Raw genomic sequence first — 25,931 nt, forward strand, 5'->3', positions numbered from 1 at the left:
TGTTCAGCATCTTAGCTGTAGAGGGCAGTGTCACTGGCCCCCATATGTGGGATCCAAACCGGGGCCCTCTGGCGTCCCAAGCCAGCTCTTAACCAACGTGCCACTCGGCTGGCCCTCAACAATGTCTTACAAAGTTAAACATACACTTACCATATGACCCAGCAATTCTACTCTTACATAGTTACCAAAGAGAAATGAAAACATATATACAAAGAGACTTTTACACAAATGTTCATTTAGTTTTATTCATACAGCTCAAAACTGTAAAGAGTACAGATGTCCATTAACAGGTGAGTGGATAAACTGATTTGGCTATATCAATATAATGAAATACCATGTAGCATTAAAAAGAATAAACTACTCACACATGAACCACATGGTTGAATTTCAATGCTGAGCATAAGGAAGCCACAAAGGAGTAGTACATCCTGTATGATTTCATACGTGAAATTCCAGAACAGACAAAATAATCTATAGTGATGGACTGCAGAAGGGCTAGAGGGAACTTTTGAGGCGATAAAAAGGTTCTATTTCTTAATTGTTGTGATAATTATATGGATATATGTATTTATCCAAATTTCAATAGGGTACATTTTATTATATATAAACTCCACCTAAGTAAAGTTGATTTTTTTTCTTTAAAAGTGAAATTTAAGAAGAAAACAAATGGGGTTTATATTCATGAAGGCTATTGGTTGTTTTGTTTTGTTTTAACTTTTTTTTTTTTTGGTAATGTTTTCATCTGATTTTGGCATCAGAATTATACAGGCCTCATGAAATTATTTAAGAAATATTTCCTCCTTGGTTTTTTGAAATAGGTCATATAAGATTGGTATTGTATTCTTCCTAAATTCACCAGCAGAGCTGTCTGGGCCTGCTGTTCTTTGTAGCTAAGAATCATTTTCTTTATTGGATTTAGTTATTCAGATTTTCTATTGCCTCTCATGTTACTTTTGTTAATTCGGTTTATCAGTAAAGTTGTTCTTTTGATGTAAGATGCCTAATTTATTGGTATAAAGTTGTTCATAATATTTCCCATCATTTTAATGTCTTCAAGATCTGTAGTGATATCCCCTTCTTACTTGCTGATAATGGTAATTAGCATTTTTCTTTTTCTTGACGACTCTAGCTAGAGGTTTCTAATAATGTTAAGCATCTGCATACCTTATGACCCAGCAGTTCCACTCCGAGGTAAATTACTCAAGAAAGATGAAAACACATATATCCACAAAAATATTTATACAAGGGCTGGCTAAGTGGGTCAGCTGGTTAAGAGCTTGTTTGGGAGTGCCAGCTCTGAGCAGCAGGGCTGCGGTTTGGATCCCACATATGAGGGCCAGTGACGCTCGCCCTCTACAGCTAAGATGGTGAACAACAGATCGACCTGGAGCTGGGCTGCTGTGAGTCGCCGGCAACGGTGTAGGCTGCAGCCCTGCTACAGTGGGCTGCCGTGAGCTAAGTGAGTGGCTGGCAGCCAGTGTGAGCAGCTGGCAGCCGGTGTGAGCTGCCGAGAGCCGCTGTGAGAGGCCAACCAATGACCGGCGACCGATTGCCTCACCCGGGAAGAGCACAATGATCATACCAACATAGGCCAGTGAAGGGACGTCCTCCACAACTAGACTGAAGAACAAAAACAGCAATTTGTCTACCTGTCTGTTCCCCTTCCCCATCCCCCAACGCTGTTTCCCCTCCCCCAATTCCCTAATTAAAAAAAAAAATCTTTAAAAAAAATTTATACAAGAATGTTCATAAAAGTTTTATTTTAGTCCTAAATTGAAAACAACTTAAATGCTGATCAACTGGTGAGAGAATAAACAAATGTTTGTATATATTACAATCAAATACTATTCAGTAATAAAAAAGAATTGAATTACTGATATATGCAACGGTATGAGTGAATATGATAATATGGTGAGTGAAAGAAGCCCTACACAAAAGAATTCAGTGTCCGGTTCCACTTACGACATTTTATAACAGACGAAACCACACTGTGGTGGTAGAAATCAGAAGAGTATTGCTTGGGAAGAAGAGTGGGAAGAGATTGACTGGGGAGGGGCAGGAGAGAGCTTTCGGGTTATGGAGTGTTGTGTGTCTTGATAGAGAGCTGTGGGTTCCATGAGTGTAGGCATTGATGCAAAACTCTCTGAACTGTACATTTCATTAGATATAAAATGTACCTTAACTTAGTTGTACAACATAGTGAATGTACTTAGTGCCACTGAACTTTACACTTAAAATCATTAAAATGGTACATTTTATGTTTTGTATATTTTAGAATTTAAAAAATGTAGCATGTAGATGTGAAGGTTCTAAATGGACAAACATTTAAAGTGTTTCTTTTCCCCCAATCCTGTGCTATTCTGTTGTTTCTGTATTTACCATTTACACTAAAGTAAGAATGTAATTTAGAAAATGGTGAGAATGTACCAAGTATGAGAAGTAATATTACATTTATTTTTATTTATTTTTTTAAAGATTTTATTGGGGAATTGGGGGAGGGGAACAGCTTTGGGGAATCAGGGAAGGGGAACAGACAAGTTGCTGTCCTTTTGTTCTTCAGTCTAGTTGTGGAGGACATCCCTTCACTGGCCCATATTGGTATTATCATTGCGCTCTCTCCAAGTGAGGCAGTCACTCGCCTGCCATTGGACGACCACTCACGGTCTCACAGCAGCTCACGCCGGCTGCCGGCTGCTCAACGCTGGCTGCCAGACACTCATGGTAGCTTATGGCAGCTCACTGCAGCAGGGGCTGCAGCCTTCGCTGACACTGGCGACTCACAGCATCCCAGCTCCAAGTCGAGCTGTTGTTCACCATCTTAGCTGTAGAGGGCGCAACATCATGGCCCTCATGTGGGATCTGAATCAGGGCCCTGCAGCTCAGAGCTGGCGTGCCAAGCCAACTCTCAACCAACGTGCTTCAGCCGGCCCAGTAATATTACATTTATATATTCAACAAATATTTACCAAACATTTACAGTGCGTATACCTCTTCATTATGTGTGGTAAAGATAAACCAAACAAGTATCTCCTTCAGAGAGCTCACAGGGTTTTAAGCTTTGACTTAAAATATGCACACAAAAAAAGAATTTATTTTACAAAAATAGCTTTCTTTCACCTACTGTATACCCTTTAGTAGCGTCTTAAAGCTCTAGGAAATTGAGTTTAAAAATCCTTGCCCTGGGGGCAGAGCCCATCACATCTGGTGTTTCTCTTGCCGGCCTTGCCATAGCTTGCATTAGCAGGGGAGGGGCTTGTGTTTTTATAGTTCCCACACTGCCTGCAGTGATGCTGGAGCACCAGAGAGCAGTGTCACCGATAATGTTCATTTAAGGGCTGGGATGATGCTGGCCTAAGCATTCATAGATCTAGACTCTCCACCACAAAGAGGTTTAGGGCAGAGTCCAAAAAACAAGGTCAGAGCTCTTGACATTCAGGTGGTAATTATCCAAGCAATCCTGTTTTCCTCCTGCTTATGACTATTGTAATTGAAAGGGTCAGAGGTAGTCTGAAAGTGAGGAAAACAAAAGCAGAAATGTCAGGGGCATGGAAATTCTGTACACCAGATGGTTTATGTGTCCACAGGGCAATTGAGAATTAAGTGTGGTAATGGAATTACACCACTTTTATTGGTTCTGTGAGGACAAGCACTTGGAGTACCAATTATATTCGACTTGGCATGTTTGGGTGCTGAGTAAATATTAGTAACTTATTGACTAAAGCATAGCATGTCAACTGCCATGTAAATCTGTGAATGCAGAATATTGTCAGGGGTGGTAGTGTGATGATAATACTGAGAAAGTGACTAATGTGACTTTTCTAGCTTGTTAATATCCACCCACCTATGTGTCACCTCTTCATTCCACTTCCCTGTTTGGATCTAATTACAACCAATTCAGTTGCCTCAGTCTCCTCCGAGCAGTTAATGCAGGTACCTCCTGGTGGAATTGGTAATGAGAATGTCTGTTCACATCATGCCTAGGTGGGGTTAGAAGCATCATATCTAGATTACAACAGATGCCTTGGGGCAACTGAGGAAGCCAGCTGTATGACTCCAACTATATGACATTCTGGAAAAGGCAAAACTATGGATACAGTAAAAAAAAAAAAAAGATCAATGGTTGCCAGGGGTTAGAGGCGAGGGAGAGATGAATAGATGGAGCACTAGGATTTTTTAGGGCAGTGAAAATACTTTGTGATAAAGGTAACATAATGGTAGATACATGTCATCATAAATTTTGTCCATATCACAGAATGCACAATGCCAAGAAAGAACTCTAATCTGTGGGTTTACGGTGATAATGACATGTCCGTGCAAGTTAGTCAGTTCTAACAAAGTCCCACTCTTGGGGATGTAGATAATGGGGGAGGCCATGCATGTGTGGGGTGCAGGGGGTACATGGGAAATCTCTCTCTGTACCTTTTTCTCAATTTTGCTGTGACCCTAAAACTACGCTAGCAAAATAAAGTAAAAAAAAAAAAATTACAGATTTGTGACACTTGAGTATGAATTGATTTTAAAATCCCATTTTTCAAAACCTAGAGTAAGGTTTATATTATTTGCTAATATTGTGACATGCTTGCCAAAGAGAATAGTTTGTAAATCCTAAGCAGACTTCCTGTAACCATGTGTTGAATTTCCAGCTGTGTTGAATCAGACTTTGATCCCTCTTAAGAAGATAAATGCAATATCTGCAGTTTCTAATTGTAGGGGTGGAGGAGAGACTTTCAAATGAAATCTTAAAAACCAAGTCCCTGTCCAGATAAGAAATTAAAGACCCTGGGGAGGCAGTTGTTTCATTGTTTTTCCCCCACCTCCAACCAAATGAGATGCTATTGTGTAATGCAGTGTATAGGATTAGATTTGTTTCGTTCCAATGGAGTCACTTGCCTTAATCAGCACTCTTACAAATGGCACACCTGCCTAATGAGAACAAGTTCTAGACTACAGGATACAGTGTGAGCATTTCAATTAGCTCAACACAATTGACAACTTTTGTGGTTGATGCTCTTACGAAGTCTCCCTTCTCTCCTCTTCTTATTCCTTTGTGGCAAAGCTTTTATTATTTTACATTATACTTCTGAATCAGCCTTTGATTGTAGGAATGTTCCATTATGTGGTCACTGATATTGTTTTCGTTTCTAAGTGATTCTTTAAATGAAAACAGAAGTGATGTGTTTATGGATATGTGTAGGGATGCTTTTAAATATTTTTATTTTATTAGATTTAATTTACTCGTCGTCACTCTTAAAATACAGACAGCCCTCTTTATTGTGACAAGGAGGTAAAATACAGCAGTCACATTCAAGATCTCCATACATTAGCAATAGTAAATCCTTTTGCCCAGTGTAATACAGAAACTCAATCCAGAGCCAGTGGGAATGATGCAGTGCTCCCTCCCAGAACCAATTACCCACAGGGAAGTATAATGAGCAGGGGAGGTGATACAATAAAAAATCTATACAGCAATAGTAACATTATGGTAAAATTGTTGCCTGTGGAAAAGTCTTATAATAAGTATATCTCCAATTATCTTCTGGAAAAATTATTTAAGTGTCTATTTAGGTCAAAATGCATTACTGAATTGCAAGAGTAGCCTTAGAATAAAACAAAAGGGTACGTGAGTGTAGAGAAAATGGCAATGAACATATCGTAAACAGAGTTCTGTTGTGCCCCAAAGGGTCTGAGTAGCCCTGGGTGCTGCTAGGAGGGAGTCCTGGTCACCAAAGCTTCCTTTGGAGGGGTGACTGATGGGAACAAGATAACACTCTCAAAAAATAAGGTGATTTAGATCATCACAGGAAGTCTTTACTTTTAGAGTTAGTGTATTTCCAAAGACCACATCTTAAGCAGATTGCTGTAAAGGAAAACCCTGAGTGTGTACGATCTATATCTTGATTAGGAGTGGGCTTGATCTGTTCAGACACACATCAGTTTTGAATAAGTAGGTTAAGTGGCAAGACTTGAAGACTAGTTCTTTATTAGATAAGTGTCAAGTGGAGTGCTGAAGTGGTGGGGAAAAAAAAAGTTATGTTACCCGAAAAACAACATGAACAGTTTTGAACCCCTGTTATCCCAGTGCTGTCAGTTGTGCAATTTGTGGAAAATAATTCATTACTAATAAAGCACCAAAGTTCATAAAATATTTTTAAAAAACCAGATCAAGCAGATTCATGCTCTTGTTATAATTGTGTTATTCTCACTGCAGTGTATTTATCTTTCTTGACTTCTTTTATGTCTAATTTTTCTACTTGTATTCTTCCTTGAGAGGGAAAGGGGGGTGTCACAATTAGGTACTGGCAGCTGGGCATCACCCCAAATCTATCTTGCATACAACCTATAGTAACTTTTTTTTATTTATTTTTTTATTATAGAGGGTGCAGCATCACTGGCCCTCATGTGGGATCCGAACCGGGACCCTGCTGCTCAGAGCTTGTGTCCCAAGCTAACTCAACCAACACGCCACTCGGCCAGCCCCCTATAGTAACTATCTCTGAGTGAGCCTTAACAGTTAGTACTGGTGGTAGTAGTGGTGAGATAATTTTCCTCCTAGCTGATTTTAAAATTTTCATCCTATCTTATCAGATTATATACAGGGAACTACAATTATGTCCAAAAGTATCATTCATATAAACGGTCGGAGTAAAACAAAAGCCTTCAGATTAGACAGTGATGGAACCCACCTTGCCACCGGTGGTTGCTGCTCATGTCATCTTGTAGTCGTTAGGACACACATTAAAGTAAAGAAAGTAGTCACTATTTTGGGACCTGTTGAACTGGAGGAACCGGTTCCTAACCTGAAAGCAGCTTGTTCATTCATTTATCCAACAAATGTACGTGGAGGCTGCAGCTACAGCAGTGAACCAAGTCTCTGTCCCCCTGATGGAGCTTTTATAGTTCAGTTAAGTGAAATAAAATAGACAAATGATACATAGTATGTCAGATAGTGATGACTGCCTTGCAGAAGAATAAAGCAGGGCCTGGAGGATTCAGGGTGGTGCTGGTAGAATGCAGCTTCAGAGAGAATGGTCAGGGATGGCCTCTCTGATAAGCTGTGTCTGCACCAAGCTCGGGACGAAATGAGGGACCGAGCATGAGGAAAGGGAAAGAGCAAAGGACTTGGAGTCTGCAGGCCTTAATAGCTGCATGACCCTATGGAGGCCTTTAACATACCTGTAAAATGGAGACAGACAGAGCCACTAGGCCCCATGCCACAGGGCGTGTGTTTGGCACAAGCAAGACACTTAAGAAAAGCATTTTGGTAAACGGCAAAGCCTTAAACTTCCAATTTCAGTACAAAGTGATAAAGGAGTGCAAATTAAAGAGATACATACAGAAGAGCCCTTTCATACACCTCGTTTTGGAGTGAATGGATTGAGGTGTCTGAGCTGAAGTGTAGAGAACACTCTCCAAAGATGAACTGTTTGATACTTGGGTGTAAAGGATTTATATTCCTCTTTGTTCACTTAGTGGTATGATTCATTTATGATTCTATATTTGTTTGTGCTTTTCTTCTTTTGACATCTTTTTCTTTCACATTGAGGGCTTTCCTTTTCTTAAATCAGTTTCAGGCCTCTTGGCTCTCACTGAGGCATTTTCTACCCTGTTCCTATACTCCCTATTAATGCATTAAAAAAAAAAAGCCCTGTAATACTAATGTTTATCATGGGGGCTCACAGAATCAAAGTCTTTTTAGAGTCATTCTGAACTGCATAACAATTCATTGTGCAGATGTTTATTAAGGACTTGAAGTTGTTTGCTGTTTTTGTTTTTACAGCCAAAGTGCATTTGGCACTAATCATTAGTGTTTGAGTAGAACTTGGTAGTTTGCAAAGTACTTCACACGCTCACTGGCGTTTGTACTTGGGCAGCCCTGGAGCCAGACGACATGGGCAGCTTTGTGCCTTTTTACAAATGAGGAAACCTGGGGCTCAGGGCACACAATTGAAATCTAGGTCTTTCCATGATACAAGGTTGAATAGATGGGTGAAAAATGCTGAATTATTTTTACCACTTAAAATTACTCAAGTGGTATCTTTTGTAAGTATATTCATGAAAGTTGTAGATGACTCCATAGGGGACCGTGGAAAGAGAGGGCTCTGTGCCTGATCATTGTGAATGGAGACCATGGAGACAAAACCCCCAGTTTTGTGTCATTGTCAGAAAGAGAATGTGAGCCCAGACACCCCTGGTTCTGATCCACTGAACCAGCTTTTGTTAATTTTTGTCCAGTTGCTTAAACTAATAGGATTAACAAACATGTTGTTCTCTTTAGGGCAGAAACAAAAGTAATCATAAGCCAATATAAAACTTCTTTAAAATGCATTGTCTTGGATTCAAAGAATGTTTCCTCAAAAAAGGCTATTTTATTTTGAGATTGAGGGTCCTGAAGACTCTTAAAATGTCTTTTTAAGTATAATAGAATCAATTAAAAAATTACAGCTGAGCTGGGAAGGGCCTTAGAGATTACCCACCATGGAGCCATTAAAGTATTTGATCGGGTAAGGACCTTTGAAAGGTCCCTGATCCGCAACTTGTGTGAGGCTCCTGTGCCTGCTCTGGCATCCTCACCATCCTGACGGGTCCATTTAGCCTCTCCATGGTGTCTTCTGATTTCTGGGGCCTCCAGCTGTCCCAGGAATAATCCATTCCATGAAGACTGTATGATTTCACTTACATGAGGAACCTGGAGGCATCAGACTCAGAGACAGAAAGTAGAAAGGTGGTTGCCTGGGGTTGTAGGGAGGTGGAAATGGGGAGATAGTGTTTAATGGGGACAGTGTCAGTTTGGGAAAATAAAAAAATACTAGAGCGAATGGTGATGATAGTTGTACAACAGTGTGAATAGACTTAATACCACTGAACTGTATACTTAAAAATGGTTAAGATGGTAGATTTTGTGTTATGTATTATATATTTGGCCACAATTTTAAAAATAAAATAAAGGTAGTAGGAAAAGAACAATCCATTCTATTGCTGGACAGCTCTGTTGGAAAGCTAACTCTACAATAACCCTTGTTGGTTCAACTTTTGTCTTCTGGAGCCATGGAGAACAAGTCTGACCCTTTCCCCTGAATGAAGACACCCAGCTGTCCCCTCCCAACAATCCCTTCCAGGCTAACTAGCCCCAGTTCCTTAAATAGATCATATAATTTTGTTTTGCTTTACATTTTATTTGTATCATGATCAAGATGAGGACCATACGTTTTGATGGGCTGCTAAGCCTTGCTCACCCTGTCTCCCTTTAAATGTATTTGTTGATGAAACTGGGTCATTTGTCCTCAAGAGTGTTGGTACTTGCATCCCTCTGCTATACAGATTGACACCTTCCTCTGTCCTCTGTATTTCCTGTGAGGCAGTAATTGGATTGAGATAGTTTATAAATGCCTGTAATTCAACTATATAATAAGTCATTCTGTATCTTTTTTTTTTGAGAGTGGAGGAGCTGCTATTTTCTTTCCCCCTCAACTTTTTGTTTGGAAAATTGTAAACATGCACAAAACGGGAAAGAATAGTGTAATGAAGATACCCAAATACCCTTTGTGTAGTAGATTCACCAACCATTGACGTCTTGCCACGTTTGCTTTCTCTCTTCCTCTCTGCACACACACACAAATACAGATTTCCCACCTGCATGATTTGAACTTAAGTTATAGACATCATGGCACTTGATTCCAAAATATTTTAGCACATAGCTCCTAAGATCAAGGACATTTGCCTCTATAATCACAATTACATCGACTCAAGAAATTTATGTTCCATCTACTTTATATGTCATCTATTTAGTTCACATTTCCATAATTATCTAAAAATGTCCTTTATAGCTGTGGGTATTTTTTTAAAATTCAGAATCCAAGCAAAGATCACGAATTGTATTTAGTTTTCATGTCACTTTAGTCGCCTGGATTGGTTCTGCTCTTCTTTGGGTCTTACATGATATTGACATTTTTTGAAGAGTCCATGCCAATTGTTTTACAGAATGTCCCTAAATTTGAATTTGCCTGGTTGTTTCCTTATGATTCGGTTGAGGGTAAATGTTTCCAGCAAGAATACTGCACAGGCAGTGCTGAGTCCTTCCCTGTAGTGCTCGGGAGGCACATGATGTCACTTAGTCGCATCATTGGTGATGGGTTTGAGTCCTGAGTTAAGGAGATGTCTACCATATTTCTCCATTGTAAAGGTACCTTTTCTCCATTGTAATAATGACCTATACATATTAGTGGTTGCTTTTAAAATAGTTTTAAAAACATATGCCATTGATAATGGGAGAAATGGGATGGAAGAGATTATGAGCACATTAATAAAGAGTTATTGCTGCTGATAGAAAGATAATTTTTAAATATTTGTTTTCCTGAGAAAGGAGAGGAGGGGAGGTAGTTACAGGTGAGAAGACAGACTTGTGTTTAAATCTGAGCTCCACAGTTGAACCTGTGCAACTTTAGGAAGGTACCTAACTTCTCAGATCCTTCATTTCCTTTCTAAAATGGGCATACTATACATTCACGGCAGGAGTGTTAAGATGATTACATGAGATGGTGTATCAGTGGCCCTTAACCTAGCAACTACCCCAAGACCATTCCATGGGAGATAAGGAAGAGCTGCTGCCTCAGCATTTTGCAGAGTTTAAATTCTATCCGTGGTGTTAATTCTTGAGATTAACTTGAAATATTCAGGCATGTTGATAAGAAAATCTGATCAACAGGTTAGGTGACTTTGTGACATTTCAAAGAAAGGAATGAAGAATTGGGAGATATTTTCCGTCCTCTTAAATATGATTTCTTTGTAGTGGACTTGCATAGAATCGAGTTGGCCATTTATTCAGACTTCCTTCTGACTGCAGTCCATTTTAATCTATTACCAGGGATTATTTTTGAAACAGTTTATATGTAGTCTGATTGAGAATAACGAATCATAATAATTCTGTGACCCATTTACATGCATTACTGTAAAAGTTTCATTTCATGCAAGTGACAATTTTTTAAAGTTAATTAGACTCGGCTATACTGAGGTTAGCAAAAAGTGCTTTGAATTATCAATAATTCAGCAGGGCAGACATTTCTGTATAATGCAGTGGTTTTATAGAGTATTGTGAGATAGTTATCCCTAAAATAAATGGTTGTGGGCATTCATCAGCGTGGTGGGGTTCACTTGAATGTAGTGTGAAGTGATAGCATCTATGCTTTCTATTATTGGGCCAAGTGTGGGACATCAGTCTTTCTGGCCATGAACTACTTGTAACCTTTGTCCTTTGTGTTACCTTTAGTTAAAAACAAAAAATGAGCGCGAATGCTGGCTGATGGCCACGTCTTTCTTACAGCTAAAAATTCATCGGGGAAAGAAAAATGGGATTGTTGATTTGGATTTGTTTCATCGAATGAATGATATGTGACATTTTGTAAATTATTTATCACTGAGAGGCTGGCAGCAATGGCTTGAGCATTGTTCTATCAAATGAAAGCAGGAATCCCATTAGTACAAGGACTGAGTTTTCGCTAGAATCTATCAGGGGAATGTTGTCATTTTAAAACCAGATTGTTCTTTTAATTGCTATTTAAAGGAACAAAAGTGTTCCCAAGGTACTGCACTTGAGCAGTTGCAAGTAATAACTGTGGATCCGTAATTATGCAGTGCTGATGATCTGGCATTTAAAACATTGTGGCTGGAGTCAGTGACCAATTTGTAGTATGTAGCCTGTCTTCCTTGATTTTTCTAGTGCAAAGTGTTTTATACTGTTTTTATAATTTAGGCCTCAAAAATATATTTTCAAAGCTGCCTCCGAAAGTAAAGCCTGTGCATATTCACAGAACAAATCAAACTGAAAATACGGCCAAGATAATGAGCACTTGAGACTGCAAGATGAAATTAACAGTCATACTGGACAATTTTGCAAACACTTGGTCGTAAGATGAGTTCTGTTTTTTGATGACATGTCACAGCACACCAAGACATTTGTTGGAATCATTATAACCATTTGAAATATTATCTTTGAGATGAGTTTTTTTTTAAACTAGCATATGTTTCGTTCATTTATTCAGTTAGCAGATATATTTTGAGTGCCTATTGTGCATCAGGCAAGGTCTTAAGCATTTGAGAGTTACCTGAAAACTTGATTTTTTTTTCTATGCTGATGTAGATTTAGAAAAACCTAGCAAAATCTTGTTTTTAATTGACATTAAAAAATTTGTGATCATACTGTTTTAGTACCCTGAATTTTTGATTCATGAACTTCAAGTATAAATACATTAATTATAGTTGCATTCAGATGACTAGTAGACAACATGAGTGAAGGCTTGGAATATGCAGTAAAATTTTAGTTTTCGTACAGTTTTGGTTGTTCAAAATAAAGATGATGAGATCAGTAGGCTCAGTCAACTATTCACATGGATGGGAATACTAGCATTGCTGGGAGTCGTAAGTAACAGTGAAGACACAAAATATATGCAGATTTATACATTGCTCAAAGCAGCTTCCTTAGTGAGAGTTAAAGGGTGCTAGGAGGTTAGGCAAATGTTTTGTTACTTCTTTTATTAAAGTGGGAATGTCAGGGATTGAAAGTTTATCTCCTTTGTGTGGCACGGTGTAATTTACTTTGGAAGATCTTGGTGCCAGAAAGGCTTTGACTCTGCTCAAGTGATCCTACAGTATTTTAAAGCTCTTGCTTAGTTCTAACTCTGTTATCATGTCACCTAATATTTTATGTCAAAAATTTAATACGTGAATAATAGTAACTGTACTATTTGATATATGTATATTTGATAAAATGTAGCTAAACAGCCTGACCTAACTAGATAATATTCATAATCTATAACACTGAATACATAGCTGAATCAGTTTATTTTTGGTATACAGATTATGTACACAACTGAGATTTCAAATATATCCTTAATGTTCATTTATGGAAGGTTGTAGAATAGGTAAAGGTCTTAGATTTTATTGGCTTAATAAAAATTACTTCTGAATCTTATATTTTACACTTAAAAACATTATTCAGTGAAAGCATTTGGGGGTATTGCTAAATACCCCCATTGCTAAATACTAAAAATTATTTAGTATCAAATAATTTAAGAGATTTTTTTTATTAGCAGAAAATGTTGATTTGAATACCTTATTCAGCAGCTTTTCTTTGTTAAAGAACTATGTAAGAAACTTTTGACTTGAATGTTTTCTTTTTAATTTTGACATGGAAAACTGACAATATATTTTCCTTTTAATTGTCACAGCCCCGTGCCGATCCCATTCCAATATGTAGTTTCTGTTTGGGGACTAAAGAATCCAATCGTGAGAAGAAGCCAGAAGAACTCCTCTCCTGTGCAGACTGTGGCAGCAGTGGTAAGCTGGTATTTTCCGGATGTGTGTACAGTGACTCCCTATCATAGCAACATGCTCTTATCTCTCTATGGAAACTGTATTTGTTATTTAAAGCAATTTTACAAAAGTTAGTGCAAGTAGAAGGGAGAAGTTTGAGTATATTACTACTGACATAAAGATAGTACATAGGTTTTATATAATACTATATATTAATATTTATAATGAAGCTTTGATTTCATACCAGCATTGGTAATTCAGTGTGGAGTATTCTACATTGCAGGCAAATTCTATGTAGAGAATTCTAAGTGTTCAAGCTGAATACAACTAGAATCACTTGTTTTCTGTAACCTGAAGTCTCAGTTAAGAGAGATTGGAGTTCGAACACGTAGTGTTTCAGGTCATGACACCTACTGGTGAAATATAATATTACAGCCTAGCTCTGTGTGACTCCGAATGAAAGGGATGGAATTCTGGAAACTACAAAGATAGAATCAAGAAATCATCAGGCACGAAAGAAATTCAACTTGCCTAGAATAAGACAGGAAAAGAGTGGTCTGTGTAGGAGGTGATGTTGAAATCAAGGAACACGGGACCTTTGACAAATTGCAGTATTATTAAAATTGTAATACTCAATATATACCGATAACAAAAGATGAATACAAGTCACGTTTGACTTCTGCAATTACAAGAGGTGCTCAAAGTGGTGACCATCAGCATAGTTTTAATACAGTGTTTTTCCTTTCTTAAAATGTGTATACATTTTTCTTGGCACCCTCTGTATATCAACAGATTGAGTGGCATTTATTGGATTCTTAAAAATTAATCTCTTTGTGTTAATCTTTACATTTTCTTCCTCCCAGCCTACTGAAACTCCACACCCCCAAGTGTTATTTTAAAATTTATAACCAAATTGTATTGCTGTAGTTATAGTTATCTTTAAAAACAATGCCCGCCATGTACCACAAGGTACTCTCATTGAAGAAGTCACTGCCATAGAGTGGTTAAGGGCAAACTTGAGAGCCAGCCGTAGCACAGCTCGTCTACCTCGAGTTACTTAGCCATTCTCAGCCTCAGTTTCCTTATTAGAAAATTAGAGAAGGGTGTTATAGCACCTGCCGCTTGGGTTTTGTGGGGGTTAAATGAGAGGACACAAGTAAATGGCCAAGCACTGGGTCTTCCACAGCTCTGGTAAGTGTACTGTATAAATGCCAGCCATTGTTAGTATTTGTCAGGTTTGATATTGTTGTCCTTAATGGCTGCAAGTGATTTAAAATCTTATCACCACTTTTGGCAGCTGCTTGATGGTTGAATAGAGGAAATGTGTCGCACAGAGGCATGGCAGTGTTGTGTAATGATTCTTCTTCCTCTTACGAAGGTTTAACTTGATGGGCTGTGTGTGGTTCCGCAGCTTTCAGGACCTGACTAGGAGGGGAGAGCCTTGGAAATAAGACATTTCAAACTCTGCTTGAGAAATGGATGCTGACAGTCTTTTTGATGGCCTTACAAATTCATTAAAATTCTCTTACCTGCCTACAGTATCATGGATAGTGACAAAGGGCATGGAAACATTATCTGTATGTTCAGTTTAATAAATTTCAACCCTCCTATCTCCCTGTTTTCTCCAGGTGAGGTAGTGCTTCACTCATCAGTTCCGACTCTGTGGTTATCTTTTGGGTTTTCTCACGAGGCTCATTCAGAATGAATTATTCTTTTGTTTAACTGCCTGATCAATTCAGTGGTGTTCACTTGTCTGGGGTCTGCCCTTTGTGATTTTTAAGGTGGTGCTTTAAAGACACCCTTCACTGCTTTATTTCTTGAGTATGTATTTGTCTGGACGCCTAGACAGATTAAAGACGCACTTAAGTGTGGGAAGAAAAGTTCCCTTCATATATTTCCTTACCTCTGGTGATACACTTACTTGAGTTGATAAGGAATTTGAGATTGTTATCTTCTAGATCATAACTTCAAGGCCTCCTTCACAGGGTATAAAGGCGTAATTCTAAACAGGTAGATCTTAGATTTTCTGATGTAATCAATCTCTCTTCGTCTTTCCCAGATTGAAGACCTGCCAAAGGAGAGGTTTGATCTCCTTTATACTTTGAGGTCACCGAAATTTTTTCCCCCCTAAAGCTTCTTACTTTTCCAGGGTATGTAGGTGTAGTGTTATGCTTTCTATTTTCAAAAACACTCTCTTTTTCTCTTTTAACAAATGGATTGAGGATACTGTCTAGAAGGCTTGTATAACTAGTCATTTTGTAAGCCAGTCCTTTCCCCTCCCTTCAGGTAGAAAGAGCCAGCGGCTTTGGAGTCGAGGTGTGGGTCATGGCAGAAATTCAAGCCCTAGGGTCATCGTGTCCCTTTGTTTAGGACAGAGGATGCCTCAGAGTGCTGCTATGGACTCTGCAACGGGATCTGGCTCTAGCGTTGAGGTTCACTTAATCTCTCCAGTGTACTGTGCCGGTCTGGATTTAGCTACGTTAGTCAAAAAACGCATTGTTCCTAATTCGGGGAGATGCATTGTAGACGTTTACTTCATCTGGTGGATCAGATGAGTGGACTTTGTTATTTACTAGTCTTCTTGTCTTCTTTGCCTTTTTTTTTTTCCTTTTTCTTTTTGTTAGTCTTTAAATAGAAGGATCAAAATAAAATATGGTTCTTCTTGCGGGGAATTATGTAGTTATAATGCTCTGCTGTGACCCCTTGGTAATTATAGGGAAAAAAGAATAAAATAAGCTGGCATGGTTCAACATAATAATGGCGGAAGCCCCATTGTGGGAATTACAGAGTGGTTCAGACCCACCCCTAGTTGGCTTTATGGAAATGGTCGTCGTCTCACATTAAGAAGAGTCCATTGGTCCTAGGATTGAATTGAGACTGTTTGTAATGAATGATCCAAGGAATCCCTAATGTGAGATGTTTGTGTGAAAAAAACACCAATAGCAGTATAAAACCACAAGAAGGAAATATAGATGGCAGCCCATAAGGAGGCTCATTCTTAAATGTGTTTCCCATATGTGCCTGTTGGTTTTTAGTCGCCTCTATCTGAAGTCCCATTTGTATGATGTCACATTTAGACTCTGCTTAGATTTCATAGACGTGAGTAATAAATGTTTCCTTCTGCTTACATCATAAAGAAAAGCCAATTAGAAATTTTTCTCTTTTTGAGATGACTCAGTGCTGCAAATGGGCAGTATTTCTTTCCTTTAACTGTTTTTTTTCCTGCTGAAAGTTCTTTTGAAAAAAAAAGATTCATGTTTGCGAGTAGTAAAAATGTGAGGTGAGGTGCATGGTGCAGGGGGCCCCCCATGTGGCATTCCAGCTCTCTCCTGCTTGCCGGCTGGGTGACTGCAGTTTTCCGTGTCTGTAAAGCACGGAGGGTGACGCCTGCACCCTGCATCCATGCGCTGTTGTGAGCACCCAGTGAAATAATGCTGCGAAGATGATCAGTAACCGTAAAACATTTTACAACCGAGAACGATGATTCTAACCACCAATATGAATGTGGGAATCATCAGATAGTCTTCAGGTCTATGGAAATATTGGGACTAGGAAGTGATTTTACTTGACTTTCATGGATCAGCCTACTTTGAAATTAACACTGTTCCATTCTCTTTGCCTCATTAAGACCAAATTATCTTTAATTAGCTCCACATAAGTATTAGATATTATACTAAATGAAATTTTGTGTCTGCTGCTCAGATTGCTGGGTGGTTAAATCTTACTTACAGATGAGTTGTGTGCATGTGTGTTTTCAAATTAGCAAATCTAAGATAAGTGTACAGTTCAAAATTACAGCATCATTCTAAGTGGAAGCTCATTGAAACCAGAGACAGAGAAAGGCGGCTGTGCTGTAGCTAGGAGAGTAAGACAAGCCACCTTTGTACGGTAAAGGGATAAGAGCCGTGGGGTCAAGTCTCAGAAGACCTGAAGTCTCCCCTGGGTTTGTCTTTGTGTATTAATCCTGAACAAAACTTGCCTGCTTCCTGCTCCCACAGTGAGCTGGTAGGTGATATATAGGTGTATATATATATATTAAAAAAAAAATCATGAGTTTATTCATGTCACTGGGAGAAAAAGCCCCAGGGATTGGTTGGTTAGTCATCCAGTTTCACGCTGACCAGGCACAGACAAATAGTTAGGTTGGGAAGGTGATCCTTGACTAGGAAGAAACCTAAAGATGGAATCTAAGGGGAAATAGAGAGGGATGGAGAGGAGGAAGCACTGGGGAGCCCTGCCACCCACAGCTCAAAACAAGGTTGACCATCCCAATGGAGAAACGGGAAGCAGAAACCTTGTTTTTGGCCTGTTACTTCCCTAAAATTGTGCTTGTCAGGATTAACAGTGACCTCCATGTCACAAAATCTAAAGGTCACTTTTCAGTGTTTGTCAAAATCTAACGGTCACCTTTCGGCCCACATCAAATATTCCTCTCAGCCATGTTGAGAGCTCTTTTCCTTGAAATGTTCTTTTCCTTCTGTTCCCATGATATCATATTCTCTGTGTTTTCTCTCTACCACTTCCTTCCACAACTCTTGTTAGTTCCATGGCCTTTCTTTCTCCATCCCCTAAGTGTTTCTTCAGATTTCTGTCCTTGGCCCTCTGTTTTTACTTTGCTTCATAGCTTCCCTTTAGCTTCAGACCCTTAAGATATAAATGATTGTAGAACTTCTCCACTTGGACACCCATAGGCTACTCAGAGTTAATATCCAAAACAGCTTATCAGTCTTGTACTGTTCCCTCCACCCCAAAGCAACAATAACAACAGAAATATCAGCAAACAAATAGCATCTTGCTTCTCTTCAGAGATTTTCCATTTCAGAAAATGGCACGCCACCGGCTGGCTACTCATTCAGTCCCACAGCTGGAAATTTGGAGGCAGCCATCCCTGTTCTATTCTCTCACTCCAAGGGATCCCCAAAAACCCACTGATTCTTCTGTGTCCTAATATACATCCTATATCCTCAGATCCACACACCTCCACCAAACCCACTCAGAGCTGCTATTATAATAACCTAAGTATAATCTTGACCCTCTTTCTCCTCATCCATTTTTTTTTATACTGCAGCCTAAGTTCCTTTTTTAAATTGAAAATCTAATCACAGAGTTTTTTGTGTGACTACCAATTACCCTTAGAAAAAAATTCAAATTCTTTAATATAGCCCAAAGACCTCCTCTGGATTGGGCTAACTGTATTCCATGTCACTGTCCCCTTCGTGTTATGTACATGATTGTATTGAACCTCTCTCCTCTCCTTGGATGTACCATGTTCTCTCCTGCACTTGCTAGCTGCTTCTGCCCTGCCCTCCTCTGGGCCCATCTCATCCCACTCATCCTCTGGGTCTCTTCTTTAGGAAAAGAGAGACCTCCTGCTAGATTCTTCCATATCTCGGAGCTACTCTGTTGTCATGCGTTAATCCTAATTCTTGTTTAATGTCTGTCTTTCCTGCTAGACTATGTGATCTGAAATGTCTGTCCTTTCCTTCACTGTGTCTCAAATGGACAGATGGTTGGTCAGATCTCCAGTCCGAGGGACCCAGTGTCTGAGTTTTTATTAGTTTTCAATTGCTGTGATAGCAAAGTACCACAGAGTTGTTGACAGAATTCAGTTCCTTGTGTTTGTAGGATTGAGATCCCCATTTTCTTGCTGGCTGTCTTGTGGACGGCATTCCCTGCTTCTAGAGGCCACCCACATATTCCTTGATTTGTATCCCCAGCCCCCTTCTTGCATTTTCTAAGTTAGCAAAGTTTGGCGGAGTCTTCCTACTTTGAGCCTCTCCTCCTCCTTTGTCTCATTAACCCAGCTGGAAAAGACTCTCTGCTTTTAAGTACCGTATTTGCCGGCGTATAAGACGACTCGGCGTATAAGACGACCCCCTAACATTTCCACTCAAAATACAGAGTTTGTTATATGGTCGGCTGTGTGCGATTTTGCGAGTGTAGTAAAATCGCATAACAGCAAAATCGCATAACAGCCGAGCATACACCCAGCAGCGCTGCTGATGCCTGAACGGTATGTGGAATGAAGTGGGCGGGCATCGGGAGGCCACTATGGCACGGGGCAAGCACTATGGGCAGTCTATCTGAAGTGTACCTGGCGTATAAGACGACCCCCCACTTGGAGGCATATTTTTCAGGGCCAAAAAATCGTCTTATATGCCGGCAAATACGGTACTTGTGATTAGATTGGGCCTACCCAGATAATCCAGAATAATCTCCCTGTCTCAAGACCTGTACCCTTAGTCACTCCTGCAAAGTCCCTTTTGCCATGTCAGGTAATGTATTTACAAGTTACAAGGATTATGGCATAGACATCTTTGGGGGGCATTGATTGGTCTACTACCGAGCCCATGGTTTTTCCTCCCACAGTGCTTCCTCCAAAAACCATTTCTATAGGTTTGTGGTCTCATTGGTACTTGTTTAATTTTAAACAGTATTCCTTTGGTTTTGCTAGATAAGGCTATAAAAAGCTACTGGTGCTTAATATGTGTTTGTCATAAGAATGAATGAGTGAATTAATATGTATTACGGTCTCAAATCTGGTAAATTGCAAACCACAAAAGTAAACCAAACTCCAGAAAGGGAAACCACCATGAATTGTGTCAGCAGAGAGAACCTAAATTTTAGAAGAAATTGTTGAAAGGAATGGCTAAATGGGGGGTAAGTAATTATGTTATCAATCGCAGTGTTGTCCTTTACCTAATTACTATAGATTGTGTAGTAGTCTACACAAGCATCAGTTACCGTCTTTTGTGTTATTTTAAAGTTGGCCACGAGAAAATAAAAGGGAAATGTTGCTTCGTCCCTCACCCTCCTTTACGGAATCGTAGAAATTCAGAGCTGGAAGGGATCTATGGCCAATTCTCTTGAGCTAAATACAGGCAAAGTTGCTGCCTAAAGGAAAGATAGGCTGAATGTTTAGAATTTGGCAGGGCAGCTTAAATGGCAGCAGTTGAGACGTAATATTGCTTGAAGTGCGTGAAAGCGCTGAGAGGAAGAATACTCCTTGCCCTTGATTGAAAGTGGCTGAAATCCATTAATTTTCAAAATATATAAAAGTGTTTTTCATAGGATATCTGTTAGAATAGTAAGCTATAAAATGATGTGAATTGCCTTAGTTACTGAACATTAAGCTACAAAGTAAAAAAGCAGATTTTAATGTAGAGAAAAATTGAATGCATGAAATTGAGGTCATATGTGCTAGTGATGTATGACTTACAGGAAGTAATAAAAAGGGGGGAAAAAGAGAAGTAAATGGTATACTCTTAAGCTGATGGGACCCATTTTAAGAGTGGAATTTAAATTGCCATACTTTAAAACTTGAGTTTTTACCCCCTTCACTACATAAGGGGGAGAAAAAACCCGGATCAAAGCAGACCTCTTCTCTCACCCTTTGGGGTGTACTTCTTTCAGCCCATAAGCAAGCTGCCTTTGTTTGCGTTCCTGAGCAGAAAGAGGTGATTGATACCATTTTTATATATTTAAACTTTCCCCCCACATTTATTTGAATGAGAGAAACCCTTGTAAAAGAATGGTGTCATAGGTTAAATGTGTCTGCCTGGGTGTCTCTCCTGCCTGAGGTCGCACTCCTATGACAACATTTTATTTGCTCAGCATCTTAAATACAGATGTTTAGGGTTTTGTGGGTTTTTTTAATTATTTTTTTTAAACTCAGGAATAGTGTGCTTTTATTAATGGTATTGATGATTGATTTTGAATGTTTTTACTTCAAAAAGCCAAATCTCCTGGTGGGTGGAATTTTATGAAGCACCTGTTAAGCTTTAGGGAGGAGGACCTTTTTGGCAGCGACCCAAAATACATATTTAAACAATGAGCCTGCCAAAGTCAGGAAATTATAAAACAGTTTTGAAATTGCAGAATCTGCTTTTTTTATTACCCCTCAGGTTTCTTTTGCAGCTTGGTTATAAGTTCTTTCACATGGGATTTACTAATGTTCTTACTATTTTAAGACCAGATTTAGAAAAATAAAATCAAGTTTGGAGAGCTCAGGTTTATGTGATAAAAGACCATCAGATTTTGAACTGAACTGCCTCCCAGAGAATCTAAGCTCACACTCCCCAAACCGTTTGGAGGAAACGATTATTCAGTGCAGCCTGGCTGGCTTCCTTGACTGGCGTTGCCCCTCGGGGTCTCTAGTTTTCCTGTGTGAAGTGAGAGCTGCTAGATGAAAAGTGTGCCCAAAACAGTGTGGAAAAGCTGAACACTCATAAAAATGGGGGAAACCTGCTGAGGGTATGCTTCTTGGCATATTCCATTTGACCTGGATCTTTCAACATCTCAAATTCACTGTTTCTGTTCTTCTAGAATTTAAATTCAGGAACTCGAGGGGGTGGGGGGGGCAGGCAAGATGGCAACAGTATCTTCTTTATATATCCCAGCAGCAATGGGATAGTCTTTGTATACTATTGGATTTTTTTTTACCGGGGGTGGGGGGGCATTTGTAGTTGTGTTATGTTAAGTAGCCCCCGTTTTTAATTTAGCTAACTGTTGTTAAGTTTTATGATTTCATCACACACAGACAGCAGGAATTGTTTGAACTTCAGCACTCCCCTTACAGTCCTGCAAACCAGAAAACATGGGGTAAATGGTGGTCGATGATGCTGGTGAGGGCAGGAAATGTAACAGAAGGCACAGAAATGAGAGCATGATCTGAGCATCTGTTATCTTCAAGTTCTGCAAGACTTGTGATTGGAATTGGTATCAATTTTCCGAATTTCTCTTAGGGAAAACATTATAGAGTCATTCTTGTTACATTCAGGAAAAAAAAAAAAGGCAGAAAGGAAAGTATACTTTGTATTCTGTGATCTTTTTGTACTTCCAAGTTCTTAAGGTTCTTTGGCTGACATCATCACTATCTATTAAATATTAGAGAATGAGAGTTTAAAATAGCTAAGGCACCTCTCCATAAAACAATTTTTTTATCCTTATAGGACACCCATCCTGCTTGAAATTTTGTCCTGAATTAACAACAAATGTAAAGGCCTTAAGGTGGCAGTGCATCGAATGCAAGACATGCAGTGCTTGCAGGATCCAAGGCAAAAACGCAGTAAGTATGGCTCCGTCCACCGCCAAGGGAATTGTTAGTTTTCAGGGTTAAAATTTTTCAGTTTTGTAGACTGTGGCTACTTTCTTTTTAAAGTTCTAAATACACAAGTGTCATATTTCAGTAGGGATCATGGTATTCCCTCATTATGTTTTATTACTGTTAATCAGATAACATAAGGATTTGTGGCCTTTTACAGCTGATTTCAGTCTCAATTAGTCTCTAATGTTATTACAGGATAATATGCTTTTTTGTGACTCCTGTGATAGAGGATTCCATATGGAGTGCTGTGACCCCCCACTTTCCAGAATGCCAAAAGGTGAACTTTTAAACCATATTTAAAATGTATTTTATTACGTACTCGTTAGCCTTGTCTTTATGTTCGACAGCTCAGAGGTGTACAGCCTCCTTCAGCATTTTTTCATCTCTCTCACCTTCCTTATACTCGTGGGTTTGGCACAGGTTAGGAACAGAGGAGTGTAAAAACACATAGTTTGAGAATATTGTATATAATAAAGACTTCAAGTCAGATACTAGGATAAAAAAGACTATTCCTTCTGGAAACTACTTCCTTATTAGAAATAGTTTAGGTTAGGTAGGCCGAAAGTTTAGAACTCTCTCTATTACTCAGTACCGTACTCAGAGGTAAGAAATTGCCTATGTTTGAGGATGGTGATAATGATGAGTCCAAAGTCCTGTGACAGGAGCTATCACCATTTTCTTGGCCATTAGTTGAACATGAGCATCGGAACTATCTTATATGGATTATGTCCATTTGGGATAAGGATTTTTGTCTCTATTTATTGTGTAAGTAATCCTAGCTCAGTCTCCTTCTCATTTTATCATATATTAAACAGTAAAAATAACTTTGCCTTCTTACTGCAAAATTTGTACATTTCCATTGTGGAAGATTCAGAAAACACAGATTGACGAAAAGAAATAAAAAAATCAATTAGAAATTCCTTTTTGGCCCCCACACACCCTTTAAAAAAAGAAATGGAGCATTCTATACATGTTTTTGTAACCTTAGGTTTCCCCCCCCCCCTCTTAATAATAGATTCTAGCACTCCCACAAATTTAATTTTCTCCTAAACATAGTTTTTAATGAGTGTGTAGAACTCCATAATACAGAGAGCAAGGGTTACAAACCTGATGACATGCTCTGTTGGTTTATATATACATATAACTTTTTAAAGACTTCTCTGATTCTCTACAGAAGAGGTGGTACAATATTTTATAAATTTTGAATCTGAGTTCTTTAGGTAGAGTGAGTGTGTTCCATTTTGCCCCAGTCTCACTACTCCCTGTTGTGTTACATTCCAGCTTGCTTCAGCCACATATATTACTACACCTGGGTGGTTCCTGAACATGCTTGATTTTGCAATCCCATGTATTAAAAAAACAAACCCATAACTTATTTAACCAATCCCCTCTGGTGGACATTACAAATGTTTCCAATCTTTTCCTTCCACAATTATTGCCTTAAGATAAATTCCTAGGGGAGGAATTGCTGGATCAAAGGCTATGTACATGAAAGGTTGTATCAGTTTTCAGATGGACCACCAGTGTGTGAGAATACCTGTTTCCCTGTATTATGACCAATGCCCACCATTACTTTATTACATTGAGTTTAAGGCACACTTTTTTTTCCCCCACATTTTAAAGTCTTTGAAATCAGATGCATCTTGCAGTCAATAGTGTCTTACATTCAATGAAATACAGTGTAATTATTTTAATTTTTACCAATTTGATAATAGAAAAAAGATATCTAATATTTTTCTTTAAGTAGTGAGATTGAATGTTTTCATGTTTGATTATTGGCTATTTGTATATCACCTTTGTAAAGTGGCTGCTTTATCCATTGATCATTTTTCTATTGGGGTTTCATCTTTTTTTTTTTTCTGTCTGATTTGCAGAAGCTCTTATATTTTTTATGCAGTCAAATCCATGACTCTTCTTCTTTATATCTTCAGCCTCAAATGTCAGTAGTCATGCTTAAATTATATAAAGATCCACATATTTTTCCTGGTACTTGTAACATTTGATTTTGTCATATTATAATATTCATCTGCCTAGAATTTATTTTTGTAAAGAATAGGAAATAATTCTTTTCCTACCAGATAGATAACTGTTTGTTCCATCACCACTTATGCCATCATTTCACCCTCTCACCACTGATTTCAAAGAAGACTTTTTTGATATGCTTCACTCTTCTATGGGCTTTCAGTTCTGATCTTTTAGTTTTTATCTGTTGACCTATTCCCCTTATACCCGATGTATCATTTTAATTATTGTAACTCCAAAGTACTTAAAAATTTTAAGTTTTAATTTAAAAATTATATTTGATACTGAGAGGTTTTTTGTTATTTTTTTTTAGTGTGAAAAATTTCCAGAAAGAGATGATAAAACAAATATTTTATTCCAAAGATCCCCAGAGCTGATTAACTTGAAAATGCCTTCCTCAGGGTTTTCATGTGTGTTTATGTGGTGGTGGGAGGCTTGGTTGGGAAAAACCGAATGGAAAGGTTCTGAGACAGGGGCAGCCCTCTGCTCTCCACCTTGATGGGGGACATTGACCTTTAGTGATGGCTTCTGAAAGAGAGTGACAGGAGGCAATGAGCCACCTTTGAGAGAGAAGTTCTGCGCGCACGCATCCATGGGCAGCTTATTACAGCTACAGTTTACATTTACTATCATTCCTAAGATGAAACATTAAAATATTTTTTTCATATATATATTAATTCAGGGATGTGGATTTGCCAAGTCTGCAGACCAAAGAAAAAGGGAAGAAAACTACTTCATGAGAAAGCTGCACAAATAAAACGACGATATGCAAAACCCATTGGACGACCGAAAAATAAATTAAAGCAACGATTGTTGTAGGTTGAGATCTTATTAAAAGAAGTCTTTTATGTTGTGTTTTAAAGTATAGGTGATTGTATCCCCCTTAGATCCCACTTTTTACCGTCATTTTTACGAGCTCAAGGGATGAGAAATGTTTCTCCTTTTTCATAAGCTGTGGAAAATTTTTGAAAATAACATTTTTAATTGCAATTGGCATTTTGGGGTCTTCTGTTGGCAATATCTGTGATGCTAAGTGACATTTTTCAAGCAGCAGGATGGAAGCAGAATGTTAGAACTGGAAAACAGTCATTCAGCCTACTTTTTTACTGGCTGAGCCTTAGAAGAGCTTAATTATATAAATATTTATATGGGAATTTTAAAACAAGAGAGGGACTTGTCCACATCTGTAGTGAATCTTTTTTGTCACTCCAGATAACTCTATTTTAGAAAAATCCTTCTTTTGTCTGGTGCTAATTTAGTATTACAACTTTTTAAAAAGATCTCTTTTATGAAGTAGGAGTGTCTGAGAAGCCAGCCCATGGCTGTCTTCATGTTTGCCTCCACAGAATTAGACAGGACCCCGTGGTATATGCATGTGTGTGCAGACATACATACAGTACATACAAAATAACATTTGCTGTGGCTGCAGATCTATGATAACCCCATTTCTACTAGCCTTTGCTATATAGTTGCCATTACAACCCACTAGAACATTTAG

At 38.6% G+C, this 25,931-nt stretch overlaps 1 protein-coding gene across 5 annotated transcripts in view; it reads left to right on the plus strand.

Annotated features, from left to right (window-relative positions):
- Positions 1 to 25,931, plus strand: part of KAT6B (lysine acetyltransferase 6B) — a 190,097-nt gene that overhangs the window by 103,971 nt on the left and 60,195 nt on the right. For all 5 annotated transcript variants that reach the window (XM_019626100.1, XM_019626090.1, XM_019626081.1 and 2 more), the window contains exons 4-7: positions 13,221 to 13,329; positions 22,257 to 22,372; positions 22,607 to 22,688; positions 25,116 to 25,248. In XM_019626100.1, coding sequence (XP_019481645.1) covers positions 13,221 to 13,329; positions 22,257 to 22,372; positions 22,607 to 22,688; positions 25,116 to 25,248 — 440 coding nt within the window. The remainder of the gene's footprint in view (positions 1 to 13,220; positions 13,330 to 22,256; positions 22,373 to 22,606; positions 22,689 to 25,115; positions 25,249 to 25,931) is intronic.

The sequence above is a fragment of the Hipposideros armiger genome, unplaced genomic scaffold (genome assembly GCF_001890085.2).
Source record: "Hipposideros armiger isolate ML-2016 unplaced genomic scaffold, ASM189008v1 scaffold_15, whole genome shotgun sequence".
In the NCBI taxonomy this organism is placed as follows: Eukaryota; Metazoa; Chordata; class Mammalia; order Chiroptera; family Hipposideridae; genus Hipposideros; species Hipposideros armiger.